Below are 22696 nucleotides of genomic sequence, written 5' to 3' on the forward strand. Positions count from 1 at the left end.
TACTCACAACCTTTAAAATGATCTCCTTACTGCATTATGGATATTTGCATTGAGGTCAGGCTTATTTACAGTCATTGTTTGTTTTATGATATAGGTTGAGCACTTTCTGATGAAAAGACTTTCAGTCGAACTAGTGAATTCAAAATACAACAACTCAATAAAAACTTTAATTAATCAGGACATGAGTAAAGTGTATAAAACTGTCACATATTGAAGAAAGTGTAAAATATTCTAATTGAAAGTGTCATCTCACTGGTGAAATACTCTCTCCTTTACTCCATTCCCACACAGTTGTCTTTCAGTGCATGAGAAAATACCAAGTAGAAAGTGTCTGGTGAACTTCAGGTATACAAATATAATAATTCCAAACCATAGTTATATTAAGTGAACATTGTTTTGAAAAAAACCACACATATGTCAAAATATGTGAAAGACATTGTGGTACTGTCTATGAACAAAAATCAATTCTAGGTTGATGTGTGTTTAAATCTGCCCAAATCACTTACCTATATATAATTTGATTTAATTCAGAAAAGCCACCCGAAGCAAACACTAAAACAGCGCTCACAATTGTGAGAAACACAGGATTTTCTAAACTTTGACATGTTATCTTTTAGATGTAACATATTTCCCCAAAGTCTCCTGTGTGTGGAAGGTGATTGGATCACGGGTTGCTACACTTGTCAGTGGATTCACCTATTGATGAGTTTGGTAGCTGAAGGTGTTGATTGAAGGTGAGCCCTGGTTGGAGGGTTAGTGGGGTGTGGCCTGGAAGGGTGTATTCTTGTGTCTGGCCCCTCCCTTCATTCTCTGCCTCCTGGTTGCCAAGATTTCAGCCCGATTTCTTCTGCAGTGTCTCTTTGCCGTACTGTTTTGCCCTTGGAACCAGGTGACTATGGACTGAAACCAGGAAAAAAATAAACCTCTTCTACGTCGTAGGGTTTCAGTATTGTGTCTTAGTAAAGGGAAAGTGATTAAGACAATGTGTGTGTTGGACAGGTTAAACTCTACTGTTAAAGTGTAATCAATTGATAAGTCTAATCAATAGCAACATTAGGGTCCTCTGAAGGTTTGTGGCATAAATATGCTTAATGGGGAAGAGACGCAGTTTAACAATGAACTTGGATGAATGCATGAGAGTTTGATGACATAAGACCTAATCCAATAACCTCATACAAAACTGTGCCACACAATGATAATAATAATAAAAACAAGTAGAACAGTTTACTATCCTTACCCGTTTTTTGTGGCCCAATTACAAGGAATTTTGGTAAGTGATCGCAGGTTTTCTCCCTGGACCAGATGTCTTTGTGCCGTTTATCATCACATGGATTCTACAAGAAGGAAGAATAATAAATCTTACTGTGTGTTGAATGATTGACTGTGTTCCCTAAAAATTGTTCAAAAGGCAGAATCAAATTCTTGGCTGATCCCCTGAAGCTAGAAGTTAGATCCTGCGCTGGCTCTCTGATTTCTAAATCCTTTCTTTATGAAGCACTAGGAGCCTTCCCTTCCCTCCAGGCTGCGGCTCAGCATGGGATCAGTCCTGCGGTCACTTTTCATGCTGGGTGAGCTCCTAAGCCCTGAGTTATTGCTCTTTGTGGGTTTAGCTTTTACATGTGTAGATCAGAGTTCTTAACCACCTCTGGCCAGAGCTTCACAGCTCATTTTCAATTCTAATGTTTTTCACATTGAAATATCTAAATATCAGAGGCCAAATATTTTGATTTTCTACTTTCAATGTGAGTTTCTCTGAGTATTTCCTAAGATAATACTAGATAAGTGAGTTGTTTGTAATTCTGATTCTTTTGACCATTGTTCCAAATACCGGTGCTGCAAAAGCAGATCTCTTAATATTTCATTTCATCAGAGAATGTCAATTTATGCAATTAAAAATAGAAGAGCAAACAAGAAATCTTTACCATACTCAGACTTCCAACACTGAATTAAAGAAGGCAAATGTAAAACTTGTGTTTCTTTTAAAGTCTTATTACTTAATTTATTTTTCTCAAAATATTGTCAATTTGTTATTTTCTCAAGCATTATGTCATCATATTATTGTTATTTGAGAAGAATCCCTACTATGTTGTATAACCTGGTATGAAACTCCAGAACTCAAGTAGTCCCTTTGCCTGAGCCCTGAGTTGCTAGGACTTACAGGCATGCTCCACTCGGCTTCAAATACTATTATAATAATTTAAAAAATATGTTTAAGGGAAACTATTTTCTCCAAATAACATTTAATTTTTTTAAAAAAGTACCATTGCAATGCTTTTAAAGCCAATTTTTCACCTTGCCATTTTACAGACTAGATGGAGTTGGATCGTCTTGACATTGTGCAGTGTCAAATGTTGGCTCCTTATATTGATGACACGATGTTAACAGACCTTGATAAATGACAAAAGGCAAATCTGTGGCTGCCTTGGTAAGCCACATGCAATTCAGAGGAAGGAGAATCATCTGAAATTTCAGGAGTGTACTACCCTTGAAGTTTCAGAAGTGCATTCATTTATAGCATACTGAGACCTTTTGTCGATATTAAAATGGAGGTACAGCAACCCTTAATGCTGAAGAAAACACGGTGCCTATTTGGGTGCTGGAACCAGAGTGTTATTGTAGTAGTGAAAACTATTTATGAGAAATTCCATGTGTACTCCTAAGGTTCTTCAGCAAATATGTCATCTGAAACAGGTAATTCAAACAACAGCTTTGTGTATGCTGGTGGGCTCTAGAACATAGTTTGTGATAATGTGATCATAACCATCCATCATGAATTAGTACTGACAAACCAAGCAAATCATAAGCACCAATTCACTGTAAGACAGCACTGGAACACTGTGACATGTCTCAGGCTGATCATTGCTTAGAAGTAGACCAGGTTCCTAAATCACCTGATACTTTTCCCCTATCCCCTCTCCAGCAGCTATTTCTATAGTTTTACAGAAGAGTTCCCAGAAACTGTTGATACACAGTGAAAACTCCAAGCTTGACTTGTAAGTAGGTCAATCCATTTGTTGGTAAAATTCTGTGGACCCTGCTACATTATAGTCTTATTTGAAGGTGGGTGGGTAGGTGGTAGTTCTAAAACAGTGGTCAATGGAAACCTTTCATTTAGTGCAATTTAGGGCAGTGTACTTGGTCTTCTTTTTCCCCACAAGACAAGGTCTTATTTTGTAGTCTAGGTTAATCTTGAACTTGCTATGTATCCCAGGCTGGCCCAACACATAGTCTTCCAAGTGCTGGAATTGCAAATAGGCATACTCTAGTAGCCAAATGTAAGGATGTGATAGACTAATCAGCAGTGATGAAAACATGACATAGGTTGGTCAGGCAAGTTGGAAAACAAACTAATATTAGTGCCACTAAGTTTTAAGGAAAGGCATGCAATTGGAGTTACAATAGTCACAGAGTGTGTTCTTCGTACTGTACGTGAAGGTACAGTAGTGGCAGCCAAGTAGAGGAGGGCTGCGAAACAGCTAAGTGGATGATGTGATTCAGCCAGTTCCAGACACCCCCAGGGGTTAGTGTCTTCCCTCACTAACACAGTGTTCATACAAAAAGCTCTTTAGAGAAGTAGTCATTGTCACACAATGGAAGCTGTGCATGGGCCTCTTCTCCAGACTGTGCTCTAGCTACTGCTACAGCTGGATGCTGCCTTCATAGAAACACATATCTTTTCTAAGTCCCAGAAATAGTATTATCCTGTCACTTAGTGTAAGATTGATCATAATGGACACTTTCATCCTGAAAAGTGCAATGATTCATTCAGATAAGGCTTGACGCATATTGAAAGTGTTATTTCTCTTTCTCTACCCACACAGTCTGAGCCATCACAGAGTGACTCATTGACAAGTTATCTCACATCATATTGGTTCAGATAAAGGGAGCCACTTTCTGGTAAAGCAAATGTGGAACCAAACATTTAGCCATGAGGGTCACTGATCGTAACAATATAGTCCTCTGTCCGGAAGTTCCTGTGTTAGAAACACTCTTAACATATGGAATTGAGGCTCCAGCTTGGATATCTAAATTAACAGGTATCATTTGATGCTGTTTCTCCAAAGGGTGATATAATTAAGTCTAAGAATGAAGGAGTATATGTAAGAGTGGACCTGGTCCTCATCCTTTTCAGTGACTCACTTGGGGAATTTGTGCTTTTCATCTTCATGACTTTAAGTTCCCTAGTGTATCAAAGTGAAGCAGTTGTGCATCCAGGGCTCCTAGTTCCTGAGGAGGGATTCTTCTAATGGGGCACATGGTAAGAGAATCACTGAACTGAAAGCTGTAGCTGCTGCCTGGGGACTTTGGAACCTGTACAGGTAGACCAGCAGCCATGGAAATGGGCCACCATCTTTGTAGGGGTAACTGAGCTAGATCATCCTGAGGAAGTAGAATACATAATAGAAACAGGGAGAATTATGTTTGGCACCTAAATAATCAACTTGATTTTTGGCAGCTCGATAGTCAGTTTTAACTACAAATGAGAAAGAACAGCAACTGTTAGCTGATAATTGCTGAGCAGAGCCCAGAGCAGAGCCCCCCACAGTGTGCTCCTTGCCTTGAAAATTAGGTTCTTTCTATCCAGGTGCATGCCTTTTCCATCCTAATTCTCGGAGAAATTTATTTTTGATCCTCAAACAGAACTCGACTCATCAGGGAACCCTTCTAGATCAGCAAAGGCATGAGCCAAGGGCAAAAGAATTCCAGAATCTGGGAGAGAGGATGTAAGCAGAGACATTGGCCAGTAATGTTATGGTTTCTGACAGTAACTCTCCTGTTAGAAGTTTCCTCAGGAATTGTACTGAAAAATTTCATAATCCTTAAAAATTTACCTCCATGGAGGGAATATAATAAGAAACAATTGGAGAAAAATGAGTACAAGGAGTACAAACAATTTGCCTTTCTCCGCCGAAAAGATCCTCATTTCTGAATGATGCTAAATTCTGTCGTGCCATATTCCTCTTCTGATCTCTCAACTGCTGATGGCCTTCAGTAAGGCAGACTCAGAACTGCTAGTGGTTGACTGAGAGGAACCAGCTTGTTATGGTTGATACATCATAACCATCATAACCATAACCATGTCAATTTGAGAAGTTTAGAAGTTTAACTATGACTCAGACTCAGCAGGGAGCCAGGGTCCTCACATCCTCATCTTGTACAATCTAGATGGTGTGGGAGGATAGCCTGCATACGATACAAGGGAGGAAAAGAGTTTTGGTTTCTCCCCATTTGCTCTTGCTGCTTTTGTTGTCTCTTGCCACCGTGAACTGTTGTCCCTCTACCATGCCACCCTGCTTTGGAGCCAGCTGATTATAGACTGGAAACTTCCGCAAACTGTGAGCTTAAAAAAAAAAAAAAAAAAAAAAAAAAACCTTAATTTTGTGTCAGATATTGTCCCAGCAACAAGAGAAAAGTAATCAAGACAAGTTACACTCTACATTCCTTTCTTTTTCTCAAGGACTGGCCATCCCCACTGAGTAACATATAAGAGGTGTACAAAAGACTTGTTTGTATCAAAGTGAAGCAGTTGTGACTAGGTCCTTCCCTGAAGATCAAGCTAAGCTTTGTTCTGACCACAGCCATGCTCAATGCTTTTAATTCCTGTCTTCTGTTTCTCATTTTCACTCACTGGATTTTCCTGAAAGCATTTTCTTGGCATATCAATTGTGACTGAACCCTGTCTCGGTGTCTGCTTTGAGATAACACTAACTATGGTGGTGACCATTTGCACTCTATGAAATTAAAAGACTTACTTGATCTTTATGAAGTTTCTTTCCTTAGCTCCCCCTGGAACAATCACAAAGTGCAATAGAAAAAAGACTAGTAAAGTATGAAGACAGCAACATTATGTTAGAATTTACTTTGAAAAAGTGTAGGCTGTGTGCCTTAGATTTCTTAATGAAATTCATCTATAGAAAATTGAACTAAAGGATTTAACTGCAAGCCAGTAAACTTGAAATACCTTTGTTATTTTATATAACTGAGATTTTATTTAATCATATCTTGTGTCTCCATTTTCTACATTTCTGTTTAGTAGTCAGTGTTGCATCCCCATAGTCCGGCTTTAGCTTTGTTATCTCATAGCGGCAGAGAAGGGGAGCTCGTGTCATTTTCTTTGGTTACAATGGAACATCCTCTGTTTTTCTTAGCACACAGGCTGCCAGCTAGAGACTCTGTTTGACAATCCCTAGTGAATGTAACTGTCTTAGTGTGGATGATATCTGTGGCGTGGAAAGCGAGCCAAAATGATGTGAAGCATCTTCTTGAGATTCCCCTGCTTCCGCTCTCAGTGTGCGCCTGACTCTCAGAGGTGTTGAAGGAGCTGATGGTCTGAGATGCTGGATGACTGTGCAACAGAGCTGTCTACCTCTCCTTGATTGCCTGCCTGCTTTTCAGATAGTCACATGCATGAAAAATACATTGTCATCTTTTTTTAGCCCTTATGCTTTTGTTATCATTACAACAGTCCTTGTACCCTACCTCGCTGCACTTCAAGATAGTCTACTGAGAAGTTCAGAAGCTTATCCTAGAAGGCGAATCAGTATACACTCTTTGCTTCAATAATTTCTTGCTAGAATGAAAACAAACAAACAAACAGTAGCAGAAACAATCGGCGTGCTAGAGTGCAGTCAACATATAGTGTAGGGTAAGTTCCTTTTCCCGCAGTACAGCAGCAACAAGCTATTCAACCCTGTTTGTGGACCACAGTTTGAGTATCGCTATTCTCATTCAACCCTTGCTAGCAACAAACTAGTGCCCCGTCACACTCACTGTCATGGAAACATCCGACCTGCCAGCAAAATCTGTGCATAATTTACCTTTCTGTGCAGTGTTCATACTTCCCTTCAATTCATAGTCAAATTTTTGCTGAGTCTTGTAACTTAGGCTAATATCTCCCGCAAGCTTCCCCCTGTTTAATTCAGAGAGGCAGCACAGCTCAGTCATTAAGAGCTGGAGCTTCGGAGGCAAACTGTCTGTGCCTCAAGCAATTTTCCTAAATTCTCTGCAATTTAGTTTCCTTATCTATAAAATAATGATTGCCTCTACCTCATATGTTCAAGAGTATTAAGTCAGTTAAAATATTACAAATGATCAAGACCTGCTGTATATGACAGTGTGGGCTCTGCCTCTCCCTTTGCCCAGATTAGTGGCTTAATTGGAGAAGGAGGAAGAGATTAATCCCTCTCATCTGTCTTGAGTAGTCTTTTTAGTTCTCTGTCAGAAATATGTCGACACTGATGGCAGCTTCTCCTCCATGTAGCTGGAAGCTTGGACGTTTGGGATATGTGAGAAGCTTTGTAGAGAAATATCTTAGTTTCTTCAACAAATTTGGAGGTATAGGCTGCCATTCCGGATGATCCAAATGCCCTCTTTATAATCCTGGTTTGATTTGTGGATGAGTTTCTTGGCTTCTGCATCTCATCCCGTCAATAGTGTTAGCCTTTCTAGTCATTCATTTTTCAACTCAAATACCACCCGTGTGAGAGGCCCTCCCTGATGACCAGAGCGAAAGCTTCTTTCCACACTTGTCTCAGTTTCCTGTCTTATCTTTTCATTGCAATTTAATACCTGGTATTATTTGATTCATGTGTGTTTATGCTTGTAGTAATTTTATAATATATTGATATGTAGATAGCATAGTGCTCGTTTGTAATAATTCTGTCTCAACTGGAATGCCTCTGGAGAGAAGACCTCTGTCTGTCTTCTTCATTCTTACAGTAAAATACATGAGGCACTTAATAAATGTCTGTGGACAGAATGCTTGATGGACTGATTCAGGCTCGGCACGTGGAAGTTTAATAATAGACACAGACAGATTTTGATGTATGCTTGAAAACAAACATAGGAACTATGTGGAGATTTAGATTCTAAAGTCCTCCTTCCTGGGCTAGGGATTTAGCTCACCAGCATAAGTGCCTGACTGGCAATCCTGAGGTTGTGAATTCCTCTCCTGATCTAAAAAACAAATCCACAAATCAACACCAACAACAGCAACAACAAAAGTCTCTCTTCCCACACACAAAAAAGAAACAATCAGTATCTCTAGTAGTATCCTTCATGACAATCCCAGAGCCAGTTTTTTGTGAGGTGCTTACAACTATGTTTACATTTTTAACCATTGTTTCTGTTTGTTATCATATAACTGCTTTCTTAGTAAAAACTCTGTTTCATGGCTGTGTGTTAGCAACAGCAAGGAAGTTCTGATGACCTCTTGTTATTGAATTTCTGCACACGTAGCTCAGCAAAGGACAGGTAGCAGAAGGGGTGCTCTGTTCACTTGCTCAAGTGAGGGTTCTTCTGCTCTTCGCAAAGGTAGAAGAGCAAACACATTCATTATTTGGTGCCACTCTTGAGAGATCTGTCCTGGCTCTTACATGTGCAACAAGGCCACTTATCATCTTTACTGCAGTATCGGTGTCTTTCCTATTTAGTTTCTGCTTGCAAAACTGGTAAAATAAAACACTCACAGAGATAGGTAGGTTTAAGAGAAGGCTTGCAAAGAAATTTCTTTTTCTCTGACACACAGAATATGCATAGACATGCTTCTTATTTTTGGTAAATAACGATATTAATTATACATAGTTTTGCATCTAATTGTACTTTCACAGATGATATACCTCTGGGAGTAAACAACAAATAAAACTACCTGGATTGTATGATTTTCAATACACATTGCTCTAACTACTTTGTTACTAATCAGCTATATCACTTCAGTTCTTCCTATCAGTATCTTATAGTCCCCAGGTTTTGTTTATTTCAATCTTTCTTCATAACTGCGCTTTTTGTGCTGGATAGTTTCAGGCTTTCTGCATGCCTGAATCTGCCTTCACCTCTTTCTTGGTGTTTTTCCTCCTTTGTTGGATAATCACAACTTAACAGTATGTTTACAGCTCCTATTTTATATTCAGAAGATGCTTGTTTAGACTTTCCCTACTCTTGACTTTCCTTATATTGTCTGAATATTTGAATACAGTAAACATAATATACAGCTTTCACTGATCATCTTCTATATCCAGGTGCTTGCTTCCCATAGATTGTTTGTAGTCCTCAAAGTAACCTGGCAGAAGGATACTATTATCTTGTTTTTATAGCTGAGGAAGCTGAGATGCAAGGTGTTTTATTTAGGTCTAGGTCATTGATTATTTCCTGGTCTAGACAAAGGTCACGCAACAAGTTAGTTTCAGATTTGGAATCCAAACCTGGGACTGTCTCTGCAGTTTAATTACGTGTGTGTGTGTGTGTGTGTGTGTGTGTGTGTGTGTGTGTGTGATATTGATTGTGTCTGAGGAATAATCAATGAGACTACCAGGTGCTGCAATGATGATTGTTATGAAGGTCAAAGATCTTCCAAAGGAAAAAAAAAGCCAAGCTCTTCCCTCCACTGTTATACTGTGTTCTATTGCTGCTGTTTTAGTTTTAAAAGTCAGAAAATTACAAAGCAATCGAACACCCTTTCTTTCATTCTCTTATCTGATTGTTCCCTGCATTACTGAAACTATACTAAACAATAATTTACTTTTAAGTATCTAGCGCTGTAGATATATTCTAACTTTGAAAAGGAATTCAGATAAAATTTCTTTAGGGTTACAGCGCTGGCCTAGTGAAAATGCATGTAATGAGGCAGAGGGGAAGGGGATGTGGTAGTTTGTGTATGGACTGTGTGAGACAAATTTACTTTAAAGGAGACACAAATCAGATGTGCAGAAGATGCCCTGAAGTGATCAGCAAAACTTAGAAAGGATGGTAAATTCCAGAGAAATTATGTTACTTAGATGGTCCGTGCTCCCAGATACTTTTATCCCATAAAAAAGCACAAATTGCAAATTTGCCATCAACCTAAAAACAAGGTTTTTTTAAATCTTACCCTCTCCCTTATTTTCAAGTCCACGTTTTTATAGATGTGTAAAATAACTTTTGTTTGCATTAGATCAGGTTAATCTAAGCCTGTGTTCCTTTTTGTCTCTAAATAGCTACTTTGCTCACACCTCTCCACCTCCTCCACTTAGACACTATACTCATCATTTGAGTTTAAATATCCTCTTGCAAGTCATAATGCCTGTGACAGATAACCAGGACACAACTAGACAGTCATAGTTGAAACTTTAACCACGTCCAGTATTTGGTATGAGAGGATGATTCTGTTGATTACAAACACTGCAGAGATTATTGATTTCTTCCTCATTTCCCCTTCCACTTGCTTGCCTTCCACTCTGACCTCAGTTTAAAGAATGCTATTAAAAGCGGTTTAAAAATTCCTATTATTCATCTCTAAATGCTCGTGTCTTTGGGAAATGTCTTCTGCTTATAAATGTTGCCACATGTATGTCTATAAAGATTCTTTTCTGTGTCTTTTTTTTTGCACTTGCCAGGCAGGTGCTAACGCCACTGAGTTGTATCCCCAACCCCCATGTTGTTATTGGTTAGATTAGTGGCTTCCAACTTTTCATCTCTCATAACATAATCCACATGCACTGAAGAAGTATAGTAGGCTTCCATCAGTAAATCCTCAAGGTAAACTTAGTGTCTTCTCCAAGATTCCAGTTCAACTCTAATATTTCTGTTCTGTGTAATACCCATCCAGCCCCTCATCGTCTTGAAAGAGCCTTTTGCCACAATGAATCTTCTCTCTTTGGAAGTTCTGCAGCACCTGTTGTTTCATTGATTATTTCCTGGACTTTTCTGTCAAAGTGCCTTGAATTACAGAGGTGTGTAAATGCCAGATCTTGGTGGGGCCAGATGAACAAAAACTTTGGCTCTATGTGTATCTGCAGAGTAACAGCCTTAAGACTGCTTATTTAAAGCAGAAAGCATTTGTAATGTGTCCCGAATATCTATGAATTTCTCACTGAGTTATCCCATCATACTAGTTTATCTAAATTAACTAATTCTACTGGCATTTTGCATTAACTGTTCTCATAACAAAGTGCAGAAAGTGTATGTTTGCTCTGTAGTTCTGCCTGTAAATGGTGATTGCCTACTCTTACACATAACACCTTTTATTAGTGTTGTGTTTGCTGTGACTCTCCTGGCAGTAATAAGACAGTCAACTCTGTACTAGCAACTGAGTTTTTAAACTATTATGAATTAGCAGGTCTAACATACTGTTGTTTATTCATCCTATGATGTTAAACTTACTGGAGGTTTCTATACAGCACATGAATAACGTAGAGTTTGTTGTTGTTATACTTGAAGTGCTCACATATATTTTGTATGATGCTTCAAATTCAAAATGTATAAAAGTAATTAATTTAATTTTGTAGGGAGTGCTCTTTGAGTAGCTTTCCCATGACTGAACTTCATAGCACATGGACTTTGTGATGGCAACTTTGACATATGACAAGAACATGATTGACAGGAAATGGCAAACCTGAGATTTATGTCACCGTATTTGGATGTCACAATGTCTGACAGCCTTGGATAATCAAAACAGTGAAGTGCTTCACTGTAACTTAAAGAACTAAAATATGAAACTTGCTTCCACATTTCAGGGAAATTTGTGAAAAGTTGAGAAACCTAATATTGTAGAATTAGGAAAAGGGATAAAATATAATAATATATAACCTTACATTTTGATTACGAAAACTATTTAAGAAGATAAAAAATGAAGTCTGTCCTCCTCTGTGTCAGCTATGAAATTATCAAAGTCAGAGTAGCTATTTCACTGCAAAGGCTAAGAAAGGAATGAAGCATAGTGAAAATTACACAATTATGTACAGTACTACGGTCTTCCCATATGGAGCTGAGAATTCACAGACAACTTTTGTTGTTCTCAATCTCACCGACGGACAAGTTCTGCCACACTTCCTTTGTGGGATCCTACTCTTCAGGACCACAAAGTAGGTCAGGGCTTCCCCACGTCATGGGTGGATTACCTTCCTAATCTCATCTCTTTCCTGTCCTTACCTGTTCTGGCACAAAGGCTTCTCATTGACCACCATCTCCTTTTGTCACTTCCCTCTCATCTTCAGGATGTCTTGCTGGTGCCTCCTGATTGCCAACCAAACCCAGAGTGTTCTGGCAGCTTTCAAAGTTCTCTGCCTGACTCGCTCTTCAGGTTATTTCCGTCACATCTCTATACTTGTCTAAGAAACAGTGTGCTGCTTTCCTTGCTCTTCGAACACCTCTGCTTTTACTTATTCCTTCTTGATACTTTAACAAGAGATCATTATTCTATGATACGGTCAGGGTTATGCCATAGTGTCAGCCCTTAAAATGTGTAGGAAGTGGTATAGAGGACAGGGACTAATGTCTGCAGCACTGCATGACAAATGCAGATACAGACTTACTAATGAGTGACTGGTGTAAAGAAGTAAAGAGGAAATATATATGATAAATTTACAACATCATATTGTATAACAAGGGTTACAGTGGTCTCTAAGTTCCAGGAAGACTTTTCTTATTATATTATATACGTAAAAGTGTATGTTGAAGAAACATACTGAACATGCCATCAGATTCTTCTGATGTGTGGAGTTATCCTTGCGATTTCATTCTACAGAGAGATCCCATTGTGGAAGTACGCTTATTTTTCCTAAGTGTAGAATTGGGACCATGTTGTCATTGAAACTGCAATGGAACAAGAAAAGCTGGTCCTGAGTTGTCTCTAATAAGCCCAGTGACTTGGAATGCCTTATCAGATGTCACCATTTCTTCTCTAAAATGAATAAATCAGGCTAGATGTCCCCAGCTTCTGAGGTTCTTACAATCCATAACTCTCTGTTGGCATTCATTCTTTGCTTCAGTGGACATATTAATAGAACCTACAGAGTGTACGCCACTAGATCTCGTGATTTGTTTATGTCATAGACATTCAGATCTCATCATTTCTAACAGGAGCTGGATGCTTTGACAGCAAGAATCAACAGAAGTGCTAAGCACCTAAGGTTAGGGTATTATGATTTACTTTCCTGCTTGTCTAAACCCCAGAGACATCAGCATGGGTAGTGAGAAACGGCAGCTCTTTGAGCATTCCCGTGGTCGCACAGGCAGTCAGGAATCCTCATCATGTTTGACATGTTTGTTGATAGTAAGACTCTGAAGTGACTGAGTGAAGATTGAGACAGAGCTAACCTGGCAGCCTGAGAGCTTAAAAGCATCGATTAGGGGCTGTGCAAGAATTTGACCTTCCAACTATCTCCATGTTGTGGTTTTGTTTCCTATAATGGAAGTTAAAAAAAAAAAAAGCAAGAAACTATTCTTCCATGTTTTATAGTGATTATTCTATGAAACCAATAAAGGGCATGGATTTTTACGTACCTATAAGTATAACATTAAGACTTTCACATGCTGGGGGATGAAGTGACGCAGACACAGTGTGGGGACTGCATTCCACGGGTGTCCACAGCTCTATATTAATCTGCCTTAGAAGAGCCAATTTCCCATGAGAGAAATCGCGATGCATTTTGTGCCTGCGTATCAGGCTGCCCATTGGCAGATTCTCACATTGCACTTGTTAATTAGGTGACAAAGCAACCTCATATATGGAAGTTGGTGCTAATGAAAATTTACATGAGAAACCAAAGGGAATTAAAGAGATGTGAAGATTACCATTTTGCACGTTATCTTTCTATTTGTGGTAATAAAAAAAGTGTAAATTGAAAAATCTGAGGAAAAATAATGGGTGATTTACTTTTAGAAATGAAATACAGTGAACAAGAAGTCATGCTCATAAATGCAAAAAGTACCCTAGTGCTTCATCTGAACAACGATACAGACATAAAATTTATTTTAACACTCCAAAATCCGGATGAATAGGCTGTAAAACATTTACAATTAATGCTAGATTTTCACACACTTTAAAAAAAATTAAATTCATACTGTTTAAAGTGAATAATGATAATGCCCTTTGGTTATAAATATGAATATAAAAGAAGCGTTAAGCACTAAGGAAATGAAATCCAAAGTATTATGCAATTTATTGTTATTTACCACTCACAGTTTTATAACTGGCCAAGTTTATCCAATTTGCTTTAATAAATTGACTGCTCTCAAATTTTATGTACCCAATTAATTGCCAGTTGAATTTAAGCATTCTTCTGTTTTCTACTCCCTGATTTCCTTATCAAATACACTGGGGAATATGTGACACTTTGCTTAGTGGAAAATATTTACAACTTTGTTTAATATTTTAGTAAAAATAAATAGAAATCACATGATAGTAAAAGGATTTATTCAGTTAAATATGTACTTTTGAGTACATATTTTTTGGAGCACTTTTAAATACTCCAACAATAGATTGTTTTGAGGACACATATGAATATGTCTGCACTTGTATGAATAGCATAATAAAATTTTCAAATTCTGTGAATGCTTTTGATCATTCTTTTATTCCTTTATTAGTTTGTTAATTAATTCACTGTTTACTTAATTCTTAATTTACTATATGAGAAGTTTTTATTAAGAATTTCCTAGTAATTTTCTCTTATCTTGCTATTAAAAATTAAAATAGTCAGTAGTTCTATGTTTTATTTGTATACATATACATACACACATATTTCTTATGCCTTCCAATATGACACAGTTCTCCGAAAATAGCCTCAATTTTTTTTTTCTTTTTTCGCTACCAGAAGTCAAACTCATGACCTCATACGTGCCAGGCCAGGCAGGCACCTGTGCCACTGAGCTGTATCCTCAGCCTCGTTTTCTTTTTCTTTTCTTTTATTTCTTGTATTACTTTATTTTTCCTGTGCTATGCACATACTGTGTAACTTTTGAGCCACTTTCCTAGTCCCACCCAATTGTCTATTAATAATTTTCATGGACATCTCAATTGCCACAGTATCTGATAATTTTATACTTAATAAACTTTTAATCAGTAATTAAAAGAATAATCCAGTTGACCAAATCACTTAAATTGGCATACCTTTGTTTATAGTCACTCTTTAAAAAAGTAAACAGTATCAATGATATTCAAACAATACTAATACATAAAATTATTTATTTAAAAATTGCCAACAATATCAGGAAGTACAATTCCTTGTTAAAAAAATCTTACTCTCTAAAGGAAAAGAAAGGATAGAGTTTGGATCTATTGATGGATTCTTTATATGTCAGCAACCAGTTTGAACTTTGTTCATTTGCCTAATGTTTGTTACTATTGCACCATAAGTGATAGATATCTCATATATTTCTAAATATTCATGAGAAAAGAATTGGTTTACTGTGAATTTGTTGTTAACTTTATGAAGGAAGGTATATCACCATATAATCAACATTTATGGGACACAATGTTTTGCCTTTATAAAACTCAACAACTGTTTAATGTAATTTTATATATTCATAATATTTATATTTCTACCTATTCATCTGTGCAAGTTGGATAGCAAATATGATGATCACCAAGAAATCAGTGAAAGGTAACGGAATTAGAATGTGCGTTAACTATAAACACACCAAAGAGCTGCTGTACCAATCATCTGAATGAGGCCTGAATTTCCATAGCAATCAAGTTCAAAATGTGTAGTAGTGAAAAACAATAAGGAGGAAACTCCCTACTGGTTTTGAGAGAAAATACAGTATTTTATTCTTCTTTGCATGTCTTAGAACAACTAGCCTTGCCTTATACATAACAGTTTTTCCTTCAAAAAATATGTTGGCTAGTTTCCTGACCATGAAAGAGTAACAAGTAACATGATCTCTGGAAAAAAGTCTGTTCCCCTGTAATTTCTCATTAATGATGATGTTCCCTACTTCTCTGCCTCCTGGTTAGCAGGGAAACATTTGATCTGTTTTCTGCAGGCAGTTTATTGATTGTGTGGGTCGAACTAATCTGACACAAAAAGAACCATGGAAGTGGACAGCAGCATTTCGCTGGATAACTACTAAGCAGTAGATAGTTTACATTTGGTATAGCAAAGTTGAGTGGTCCCACACGAAACTGAATGATTAGCAAAAGGAATACTAAAACTAAGTCTCTCATTTGTCAGAAGGTCTATTGTTAGTGAAAAATTAGTAGCATTTAAAGAGAAGTGAAAATTTAATTTTAATTTAAATTTTAAATTTTAATATGAAAGGTCACTAAATCTGTATGGGCAAAAGATACATCTGCCTTTGCTTTATATCCAGGACATCGTGTTGCATACATGCATATGTGAATCTTAGTGCATGGTCTCAGATTACAATGTCTTGGTTTTTCTCTTCTTAAATAACCAGATTATGTTATTGCTAGTTACTGCTCTACTGCAAGCAAATCAAAGTTATTAGCTCGGAGAGAACACAACCAATAAAATGACATCCTTCATGCAAAATTTCCAATTCAAACAAACAAAATTCCAGGAAAATAAAAAAAGTTGCCAGCATTTAGTCCATAAACCAAAGTGTTGTTTAAGAAGAGATGAGACTATTGAGTAAAGAGTTGTTTGATTAAATGTTAGTTTTAATGTGATCAACAGTGTTGCTAACACAAATTAGACCCTCCCAAACTGCTTGTTTCCTTCCCTCCACCCTAGGAGAGGATGTGCATGTTACCTGCCAGAGAGGGTCTCTTTGCTCAGGAAAGAGCTCAAAGTACTTGTGGGCCAGCTGCACTGGAGGCAGAGTTTGAAGACGCAGGTTGGTCCAGCTGTGCACAAAGTCGGCCAAGTTCACAAAGGTGTATGACCCTAGGCGGTCATTCCCATAGTTAGACAAATGAGTCATGAAAATGCTGATCTGAAAGACAGATAAAAATCACCACGCAACAGCAATGCTTAAGCTCAAAAGTATCAGTGTAAATGCCAGAGAACATTTCATCTAACTTTGCAATTGTCTGATTTAACTTTTTAAAGATGGAACACAACACATCTGATTTTGAAAGCAAAATAGCACCTTTACCCACTCTTAAAATTGACGACATTGGATTAGTGAAGAATCTGAATTAAATACATTTTGATATTAAGTAATTATTCTAGGTTTTTTTCTAATGTAGATGTACATACAGGTTGAAGTGTAATAAAACTTGAGAAAACTTTCTTTGTGGTTTCATAAACTTCCATAAATGATTTTGAATGTTATCACTACGAAGAAATTATAAAGTTTTGAGGAAATAGGTAAGTGTAACCTGATTTTAACATTATTCAGTGTATCAAAATATGACATAGGGCCCCAGTAATAAATATACTTTTTATGTTGATATATTAATTAAAAAATAAACATAACTGTCATCATTTGTACAAGAAGTGATTTGAATTTTCCCACAAATTTCCTATGCTCATTAATCTTTTACAACTTTTAATATCTCAATATTAACTCTAAAGCTATAGCATTTCCACATGTTCTTTCAGTGTCAGAGACTACAGAAAAATGAAATCTAGATTACTCTGGAAAAATCAACTGAAACATTGACAATGATCCCAAAAATTTGAGTACTTTTGCTATTTCATCAGGAAAGAAACAATAATAAATAAAAGAGAATCTTTTACATCTTAATCTGCATTGCAGAGATTACTTTATACAGTTTGTAAAAGAAGAGTTCATCATCAGAATAGTAGTCACATAGGAAATTTTACACTCCATACCTTTTGTCCCCAAGATTGGCAACTGGAAATGCCCAGAGAAGTGGTCTTTATCTTAAAATCAATACAAGCATCACTGTCTACCACCATTTACCAAATAACAGGCTGGCAAGAAAGTATAAGTTAAAGATAACCAGGTTCATTGTTAGAATGTGCTTTTTATTTTGGAAAACACACTGTCTTTCTGAGGAAAAAATTATTAAAATTCTGCATGTATTGCATTGTCTCTTGGGTGTGAGAAACAGAAAGAGTAAATGACCAAAATGCGCAGTGTATCGTGAAATGGGAAGCAGGTGTTTAAAAGGAAAGGGAAACTAGGACAGAGAAGGGAAAAAGAAGGCCAAGAAAAGGAAAAAAAAAAAAAGGAGTAAAACAGAAACAAAGCTTTGTAAATAAGGAGGGAAGATGGGCTGAAGGGAGAATGCGGAACTGGAAAAAAAAAAGAATCAAAGTATATCACATACAGTTACATATTCCTTGTGATTAATATGATCATTATGTAGATCTAAAATGTAGCAACAAACTTAATTTAAAAATTATTGGATTTATCAGTCAGCCCTTTTTATGGTTGAAAGTAGAGAGGAGATAAAGACTTGGACCATTGCCCTCAGTGCCTCTAAACTACAATAATACTTAAAAGTTACATGGCACTTACTGTGTGGTAGGTATGATTTTAAGCACTTCACACATAAAGATAATTAAGTTCTCATGATGCTCTCACAAGGTAGATGTTGTTGTTCTCTTTACAGAAGAAACTGCTTCAAAAAGCATTAAGTCACATGCCAAGTGTCTGTCTAGTCAGTGACACCCAAGAGTTCAAAAGTAAGAAGTCAGATTTCCTAATCCACAATGTAGTATGTGCTGACTCTAACCTTTTTAACTAGAGAATTTATAGAGGGCACTAAAAAACTATGGGCAATTTATAGCATTTATATTTCTTTTAAAATAAAATGAAAAAAGATAAATTAATTTTGGAATTTTAAATGGAAACTTACATTAAGATAGTAATAGTGTTTGAAAAAAACACAATTGATAAACAACATTTTTCTTTAGAGAGCTTATCATAATTGTTATACTTCTTACCCATTTTTATGGGTTATATTTAAAGCTTTATAATTGAAAAATAAAAGACTGTTTTAAATAATATTTTTCACATTGCTTGCTTAGGCAGAAATTGAAACTAAATCTCAAATGTTGACATAATGGTCTTCCTTGAGATTCATGTGATCATGCATTCAAAACAGCTCAGGGTATCTATGCCACTTATTTTATCTCTTGGCCAATGTCTTACTCTTATGATCTTTTATCTCAAACAGGAAGTGTCCTCGTGGTCAGACTTAATTACAGAGTTTTAAGAATATAACTTGGTATCAATAGTTGATGGCCATATAATTGCAATTGTTGTCATGAGAACTTCTTAATAATCACCACAAAATAATATGCATTTGATTCTAATAAGCATGCATTTATCTCATGTCACTACTGTAATTAAGAAATAAGACAGTGTAAATAGTGTTCTTCAAGATAATTATAGTTTCCTAGAACGGAAATTATTATGAAAGAAAAGCAAGCAGCACGCCAAGGGCCTGAGGAAATATAATAACGTCCTAGAGATCTCCCACCTGCCCTCTAGCATTGTTATGTTAAGATACAATTTTAGGCGTCTCTTGAGTGCTTAAAGTCTGACAAAATTATAGATAAAAATTCACCTTGAGAGTGTAAAAATTACATGAATATCATAGGTACACTATCATTTCAATAATGGCATTAGTAGATTTTCACAGAAGATTAGTTCTAGATAATTTTTCAAGATTTTTCTTAGGAGAATAAATCCTGTTTTAGGAAGGAAGGCTAAAATGTTATGCAGGGCAAACAGTAACATCTGCCTTTGGAAGAAAGCAGCCGAGGTGTGCTGCTGCCTTTAAATTTCCATTCGCTGAGAACAAACAGGAGCAGCCTGGCCAGGACAGTGGTGGCGGCTGCTGTGTGGGGCGGCGTGTGCACCTGCCTTACTGGTTAGAAACAAATTAGTGCTGGTGTATGGTCAATTGATTGCACTTTAAGAAAAACAATTCTGCAAGCGCAGCTTAATGTGCATATCTGGCTTGCTAAAAGCACCTATTCTGCAAACAGAGCGTTTTAGTTTTAGTATTTCTGGGCAAATGGATTATTTAAAATAAAAACTTATTTCAGAAAGCATAAGGAGACAAATTCTGAATAGACATGGTTTGAGGCCTAAATAAGGGAAAACAGGGTAGACACCATGAAATAATAGCAAACAGTTACTTTTCATTAACTACAATATAGAGCTACCATTTCTTTTCACATGACAACACATGCTCCTCTGCTTGTCCCATCCCTCCATTTACTAATCCTGATTGTTATTTCCTTATTATACACTTTTGCTCTATATTCTCCAAAGTGTCACATGGAGAAGACATGACTGTGCTGAATGATTGCAAACTGTGTATATATGCAACTCACTGAAACTTGAAATAGCATGGTTCAGAGATATGATTGATTCGGGTAAGTGGAATCTTAAAGAAAGACAGGTGAGGGCATTGAGCAGACTACACTCAGAGTGAGACACCAAGTGCTAGCACCATCAGGCCAACTGCACTGCCCTCAGGGGATCTGGATGGCCTTGCTTCTGCCATCAAGCGTCCCTCTGGACTGCCTTGATCTGGTTCCTGGCTCTTCTGCATATGTTCCTCCCTCAGTTCTCAGGGCCCTCAGCTGTGCTCTAACCAAACATAAAATATTTTAAATGCTTCCCTTTTTCTGTTCCAATGATTTCAAATATACTTACGAGTACTCTCATAATTCATTAAAGACACCAAGTTTTTCATTAACCTGATTTCCAAATATAATACACATAACATCAATTTTGGGAAGATATAACCTAAGGAAGAGATTCACTTAATGTTACCTCTATAACCCCACGCAAAGAGAGGTCTTAGAAAAGGTAATGTGTAAATCTCGATAATAGGGAATTGGGAATACAGTTGAACTCCACGGATAATTCTAAGGACAAAGGTACGGCCATGACAACAACTGGACATTGGAAAAGGAAGGTCCATCAGTGGCCCTCCCTCGGTCTTTCACTGAGATTAACAGAGTTGCTATTGGTAACATTTTAACATTTTTGCCTGTTGGGTGAAGTTGTGAATAAACAAAATATAGGAAGAAGGAAAAGAAAAAGGAAATGGAAATCAAAAGCCTCATTTTCTTTACACTGAGTTCAAATACTTTTATTGTCAGTGCGAGAATAGTTTGCTCACTGTTCCTATCTTCACGAGGAACACAATGTGATTGTAAATTGCAGAATGTATTAAGCGGAATGCATGAAACAGTGTTTTCGATTAGAATTTAAAATTGCCTTTCAAGACTATATTGTTGAGCCAGAATACACATTAAATATGTGAATATTTAGTTTGATGTGTTACATTTCCTGAAAATCAAATCATTTGCAGAGTAGTCAGATCTGCAGCTCAGAGCACAAAACACAGGAACAAATGCAGACAGCAGCAGTTGCCAACAGCGCAGGACGGTTCCACGCTGCTGCAGGCCGGGCTGCTTCACGCTCACACAGTAACACGGAATTTTTCAAGACGTGCATTAAACATTAGCAGTCGGCTTCGGCTTCTGCCTCTGTGGCTCCGACAGTGCGCCCCTTGTCAGAATGCGCCATTGTGTTTAAAAATATGTCCATTAGCTTGTTAAATTATTGATTAGGCTTTTACTTCCCATAAAATGGGAAGAGAGATGAATATAGGCATCCTGGATGGTTCATTTGATGGGCTTTGGCACTAAATGTATTTTTCATAAAAAAGGTAATATGAGTTTTTCTTTTATTTTGATATGTCTGGAACCACACAAGAGATAGTAAGACCATACTCAAAATCACCAGTTTGAATGCAATATTGTCTCTTCATTTAACTATTTAATTGGGACATAATTGTTAGTCAACAGTATCTTGGTAAGTGCTTACATCTATGTTCTTAGATATCAAAAATATGTAAAATTTAACCAAGCCTAGCACACTATCATTTTGCTCAGTCTAAAATCTGCCATTACCTTATAATCCACTTTTAGATGAGTCATATTACCTTATAAAAATGAAATGTATATTGGAATGATAGGTTCAGAGTTGATGTTTTCTAAACACATGCTGGTGAATAATAATGCTAATTAACTTATGAAACTTTATGAAGTGTTCCTTTTTTTAATTTTTATTTTGAAAAGAATAAAACCAAATGAGAAAAACAAAAACAAAAAAAATGGGTTCATTCAAAACAAAAGGATGGATATAGTACATGATTTAAAACCATAGTACAAGGTGATCGATCTACAATGGTTACAATGATGTCTCTACTTCAAAAGAATTGCTCATATCATCTAAAACAATAAAATTGAACATAGCAGTGCAGAAAAAAATCAATAAAAACAACATTTGAGACATTATAGGACTTCAAAAGAGGGTAACAGTCAAACCAGAATGAGTATCATAGTGAATATTATTGTCTTCAGAGTAGTTGCCTGTACTCTCAGATGGGATACTATCAAACACAACAGATTCAAATAAAATCAGTCAACACAGGACAGCAATTGAACAAGACAAAAATTCAAATAAAATCAGTCAAAACAAGGCAGTGGAGCCAATACAGGGTTTCAGATTAAATTAATAGGAAATTAAAAATGATTACTGTAATATATCCTACTATCTTTAAAAGAGCCGTCTATACCCTCAAATCTAGTACCAGTAGACAAACTGGAACAGAATATAACCAAACTAAACAGAGCAGTGAAAACAATATGGATTTCAAATCATGATAGAAGATTAGCAATGTCCTCTGCCTTCCCTTTTAAACAATTCCTCCCCTTTCACTTTCACAGGGTACAGTGTACATTTTGTATCCCACTAACTCCTTTAGTTTTTAGATTAGGGAGCCACCTGCTATTTACCTAAGTGGTTGTGAACCTTTTAACCCCTGATCTTGGTCTCAAGTTGTATCCATTTACCTACAAGAGCCTCAAGGTTTTCCTTCCTTATGGCTGGGTACTTCTCCATTGTATAAAAGTGTTATGTCTTTCCAACCAATCTGCTGCTGATGGGTGAGCTGCCCCCTCTTTTTTCTGGTTCTCTGTCACATAGAGCATTATCTCATGCTCATCTTTGACTCTCAGTCCATAAACCATCTTTC

General features: G+C 36.9%; 1 protein-coding gene across 1 annotated transcript in view; it reads right to left on the reverse strand.

The window, feature by feature from the left end:
• The window catches only part of Ndst4 (N-deacetylase and N-sulfotransferase 4), a 271193-nt gene that overhangs the window by 21858 nt on the left and 226639 nt on the right, over window positions 1-22696 (reverse strand). Inside the window, exons 7-8 of the mRNA XM_003468015.5 lie at window positions 16468-16650; window positions 1238-1334 (exon numbers count right to left, since the gene is read on the reverse strand). Coding sequence (XP_003468063.2) covers window positions 1238-1334; window positions 16468-16650 — 280 coding nt within the window. The remainder of the gene's footprint in view (window positions 1-1237; window positions 1335-16467; window positions 16651-22696) is intronic.

The sequence above is a fragment of the Cavia porcellus genome, unplaced genomic scaffold (assembly GCF_034190915.1).
Source record: "Cavia porcellus strain 051 isolate PalLab524CR breed Dunkin Hartley unplaced genomic scaffold, mCavPor4.1 scaffold_14, whole genome shotgun sequence".
Taxonomy (NCBI): domain Eukaryota; kingdom Metazoa; phylum Chordata; class Mammalia; order Rodentia; family Caviidae; genus Cavia; species Cavia porcellus.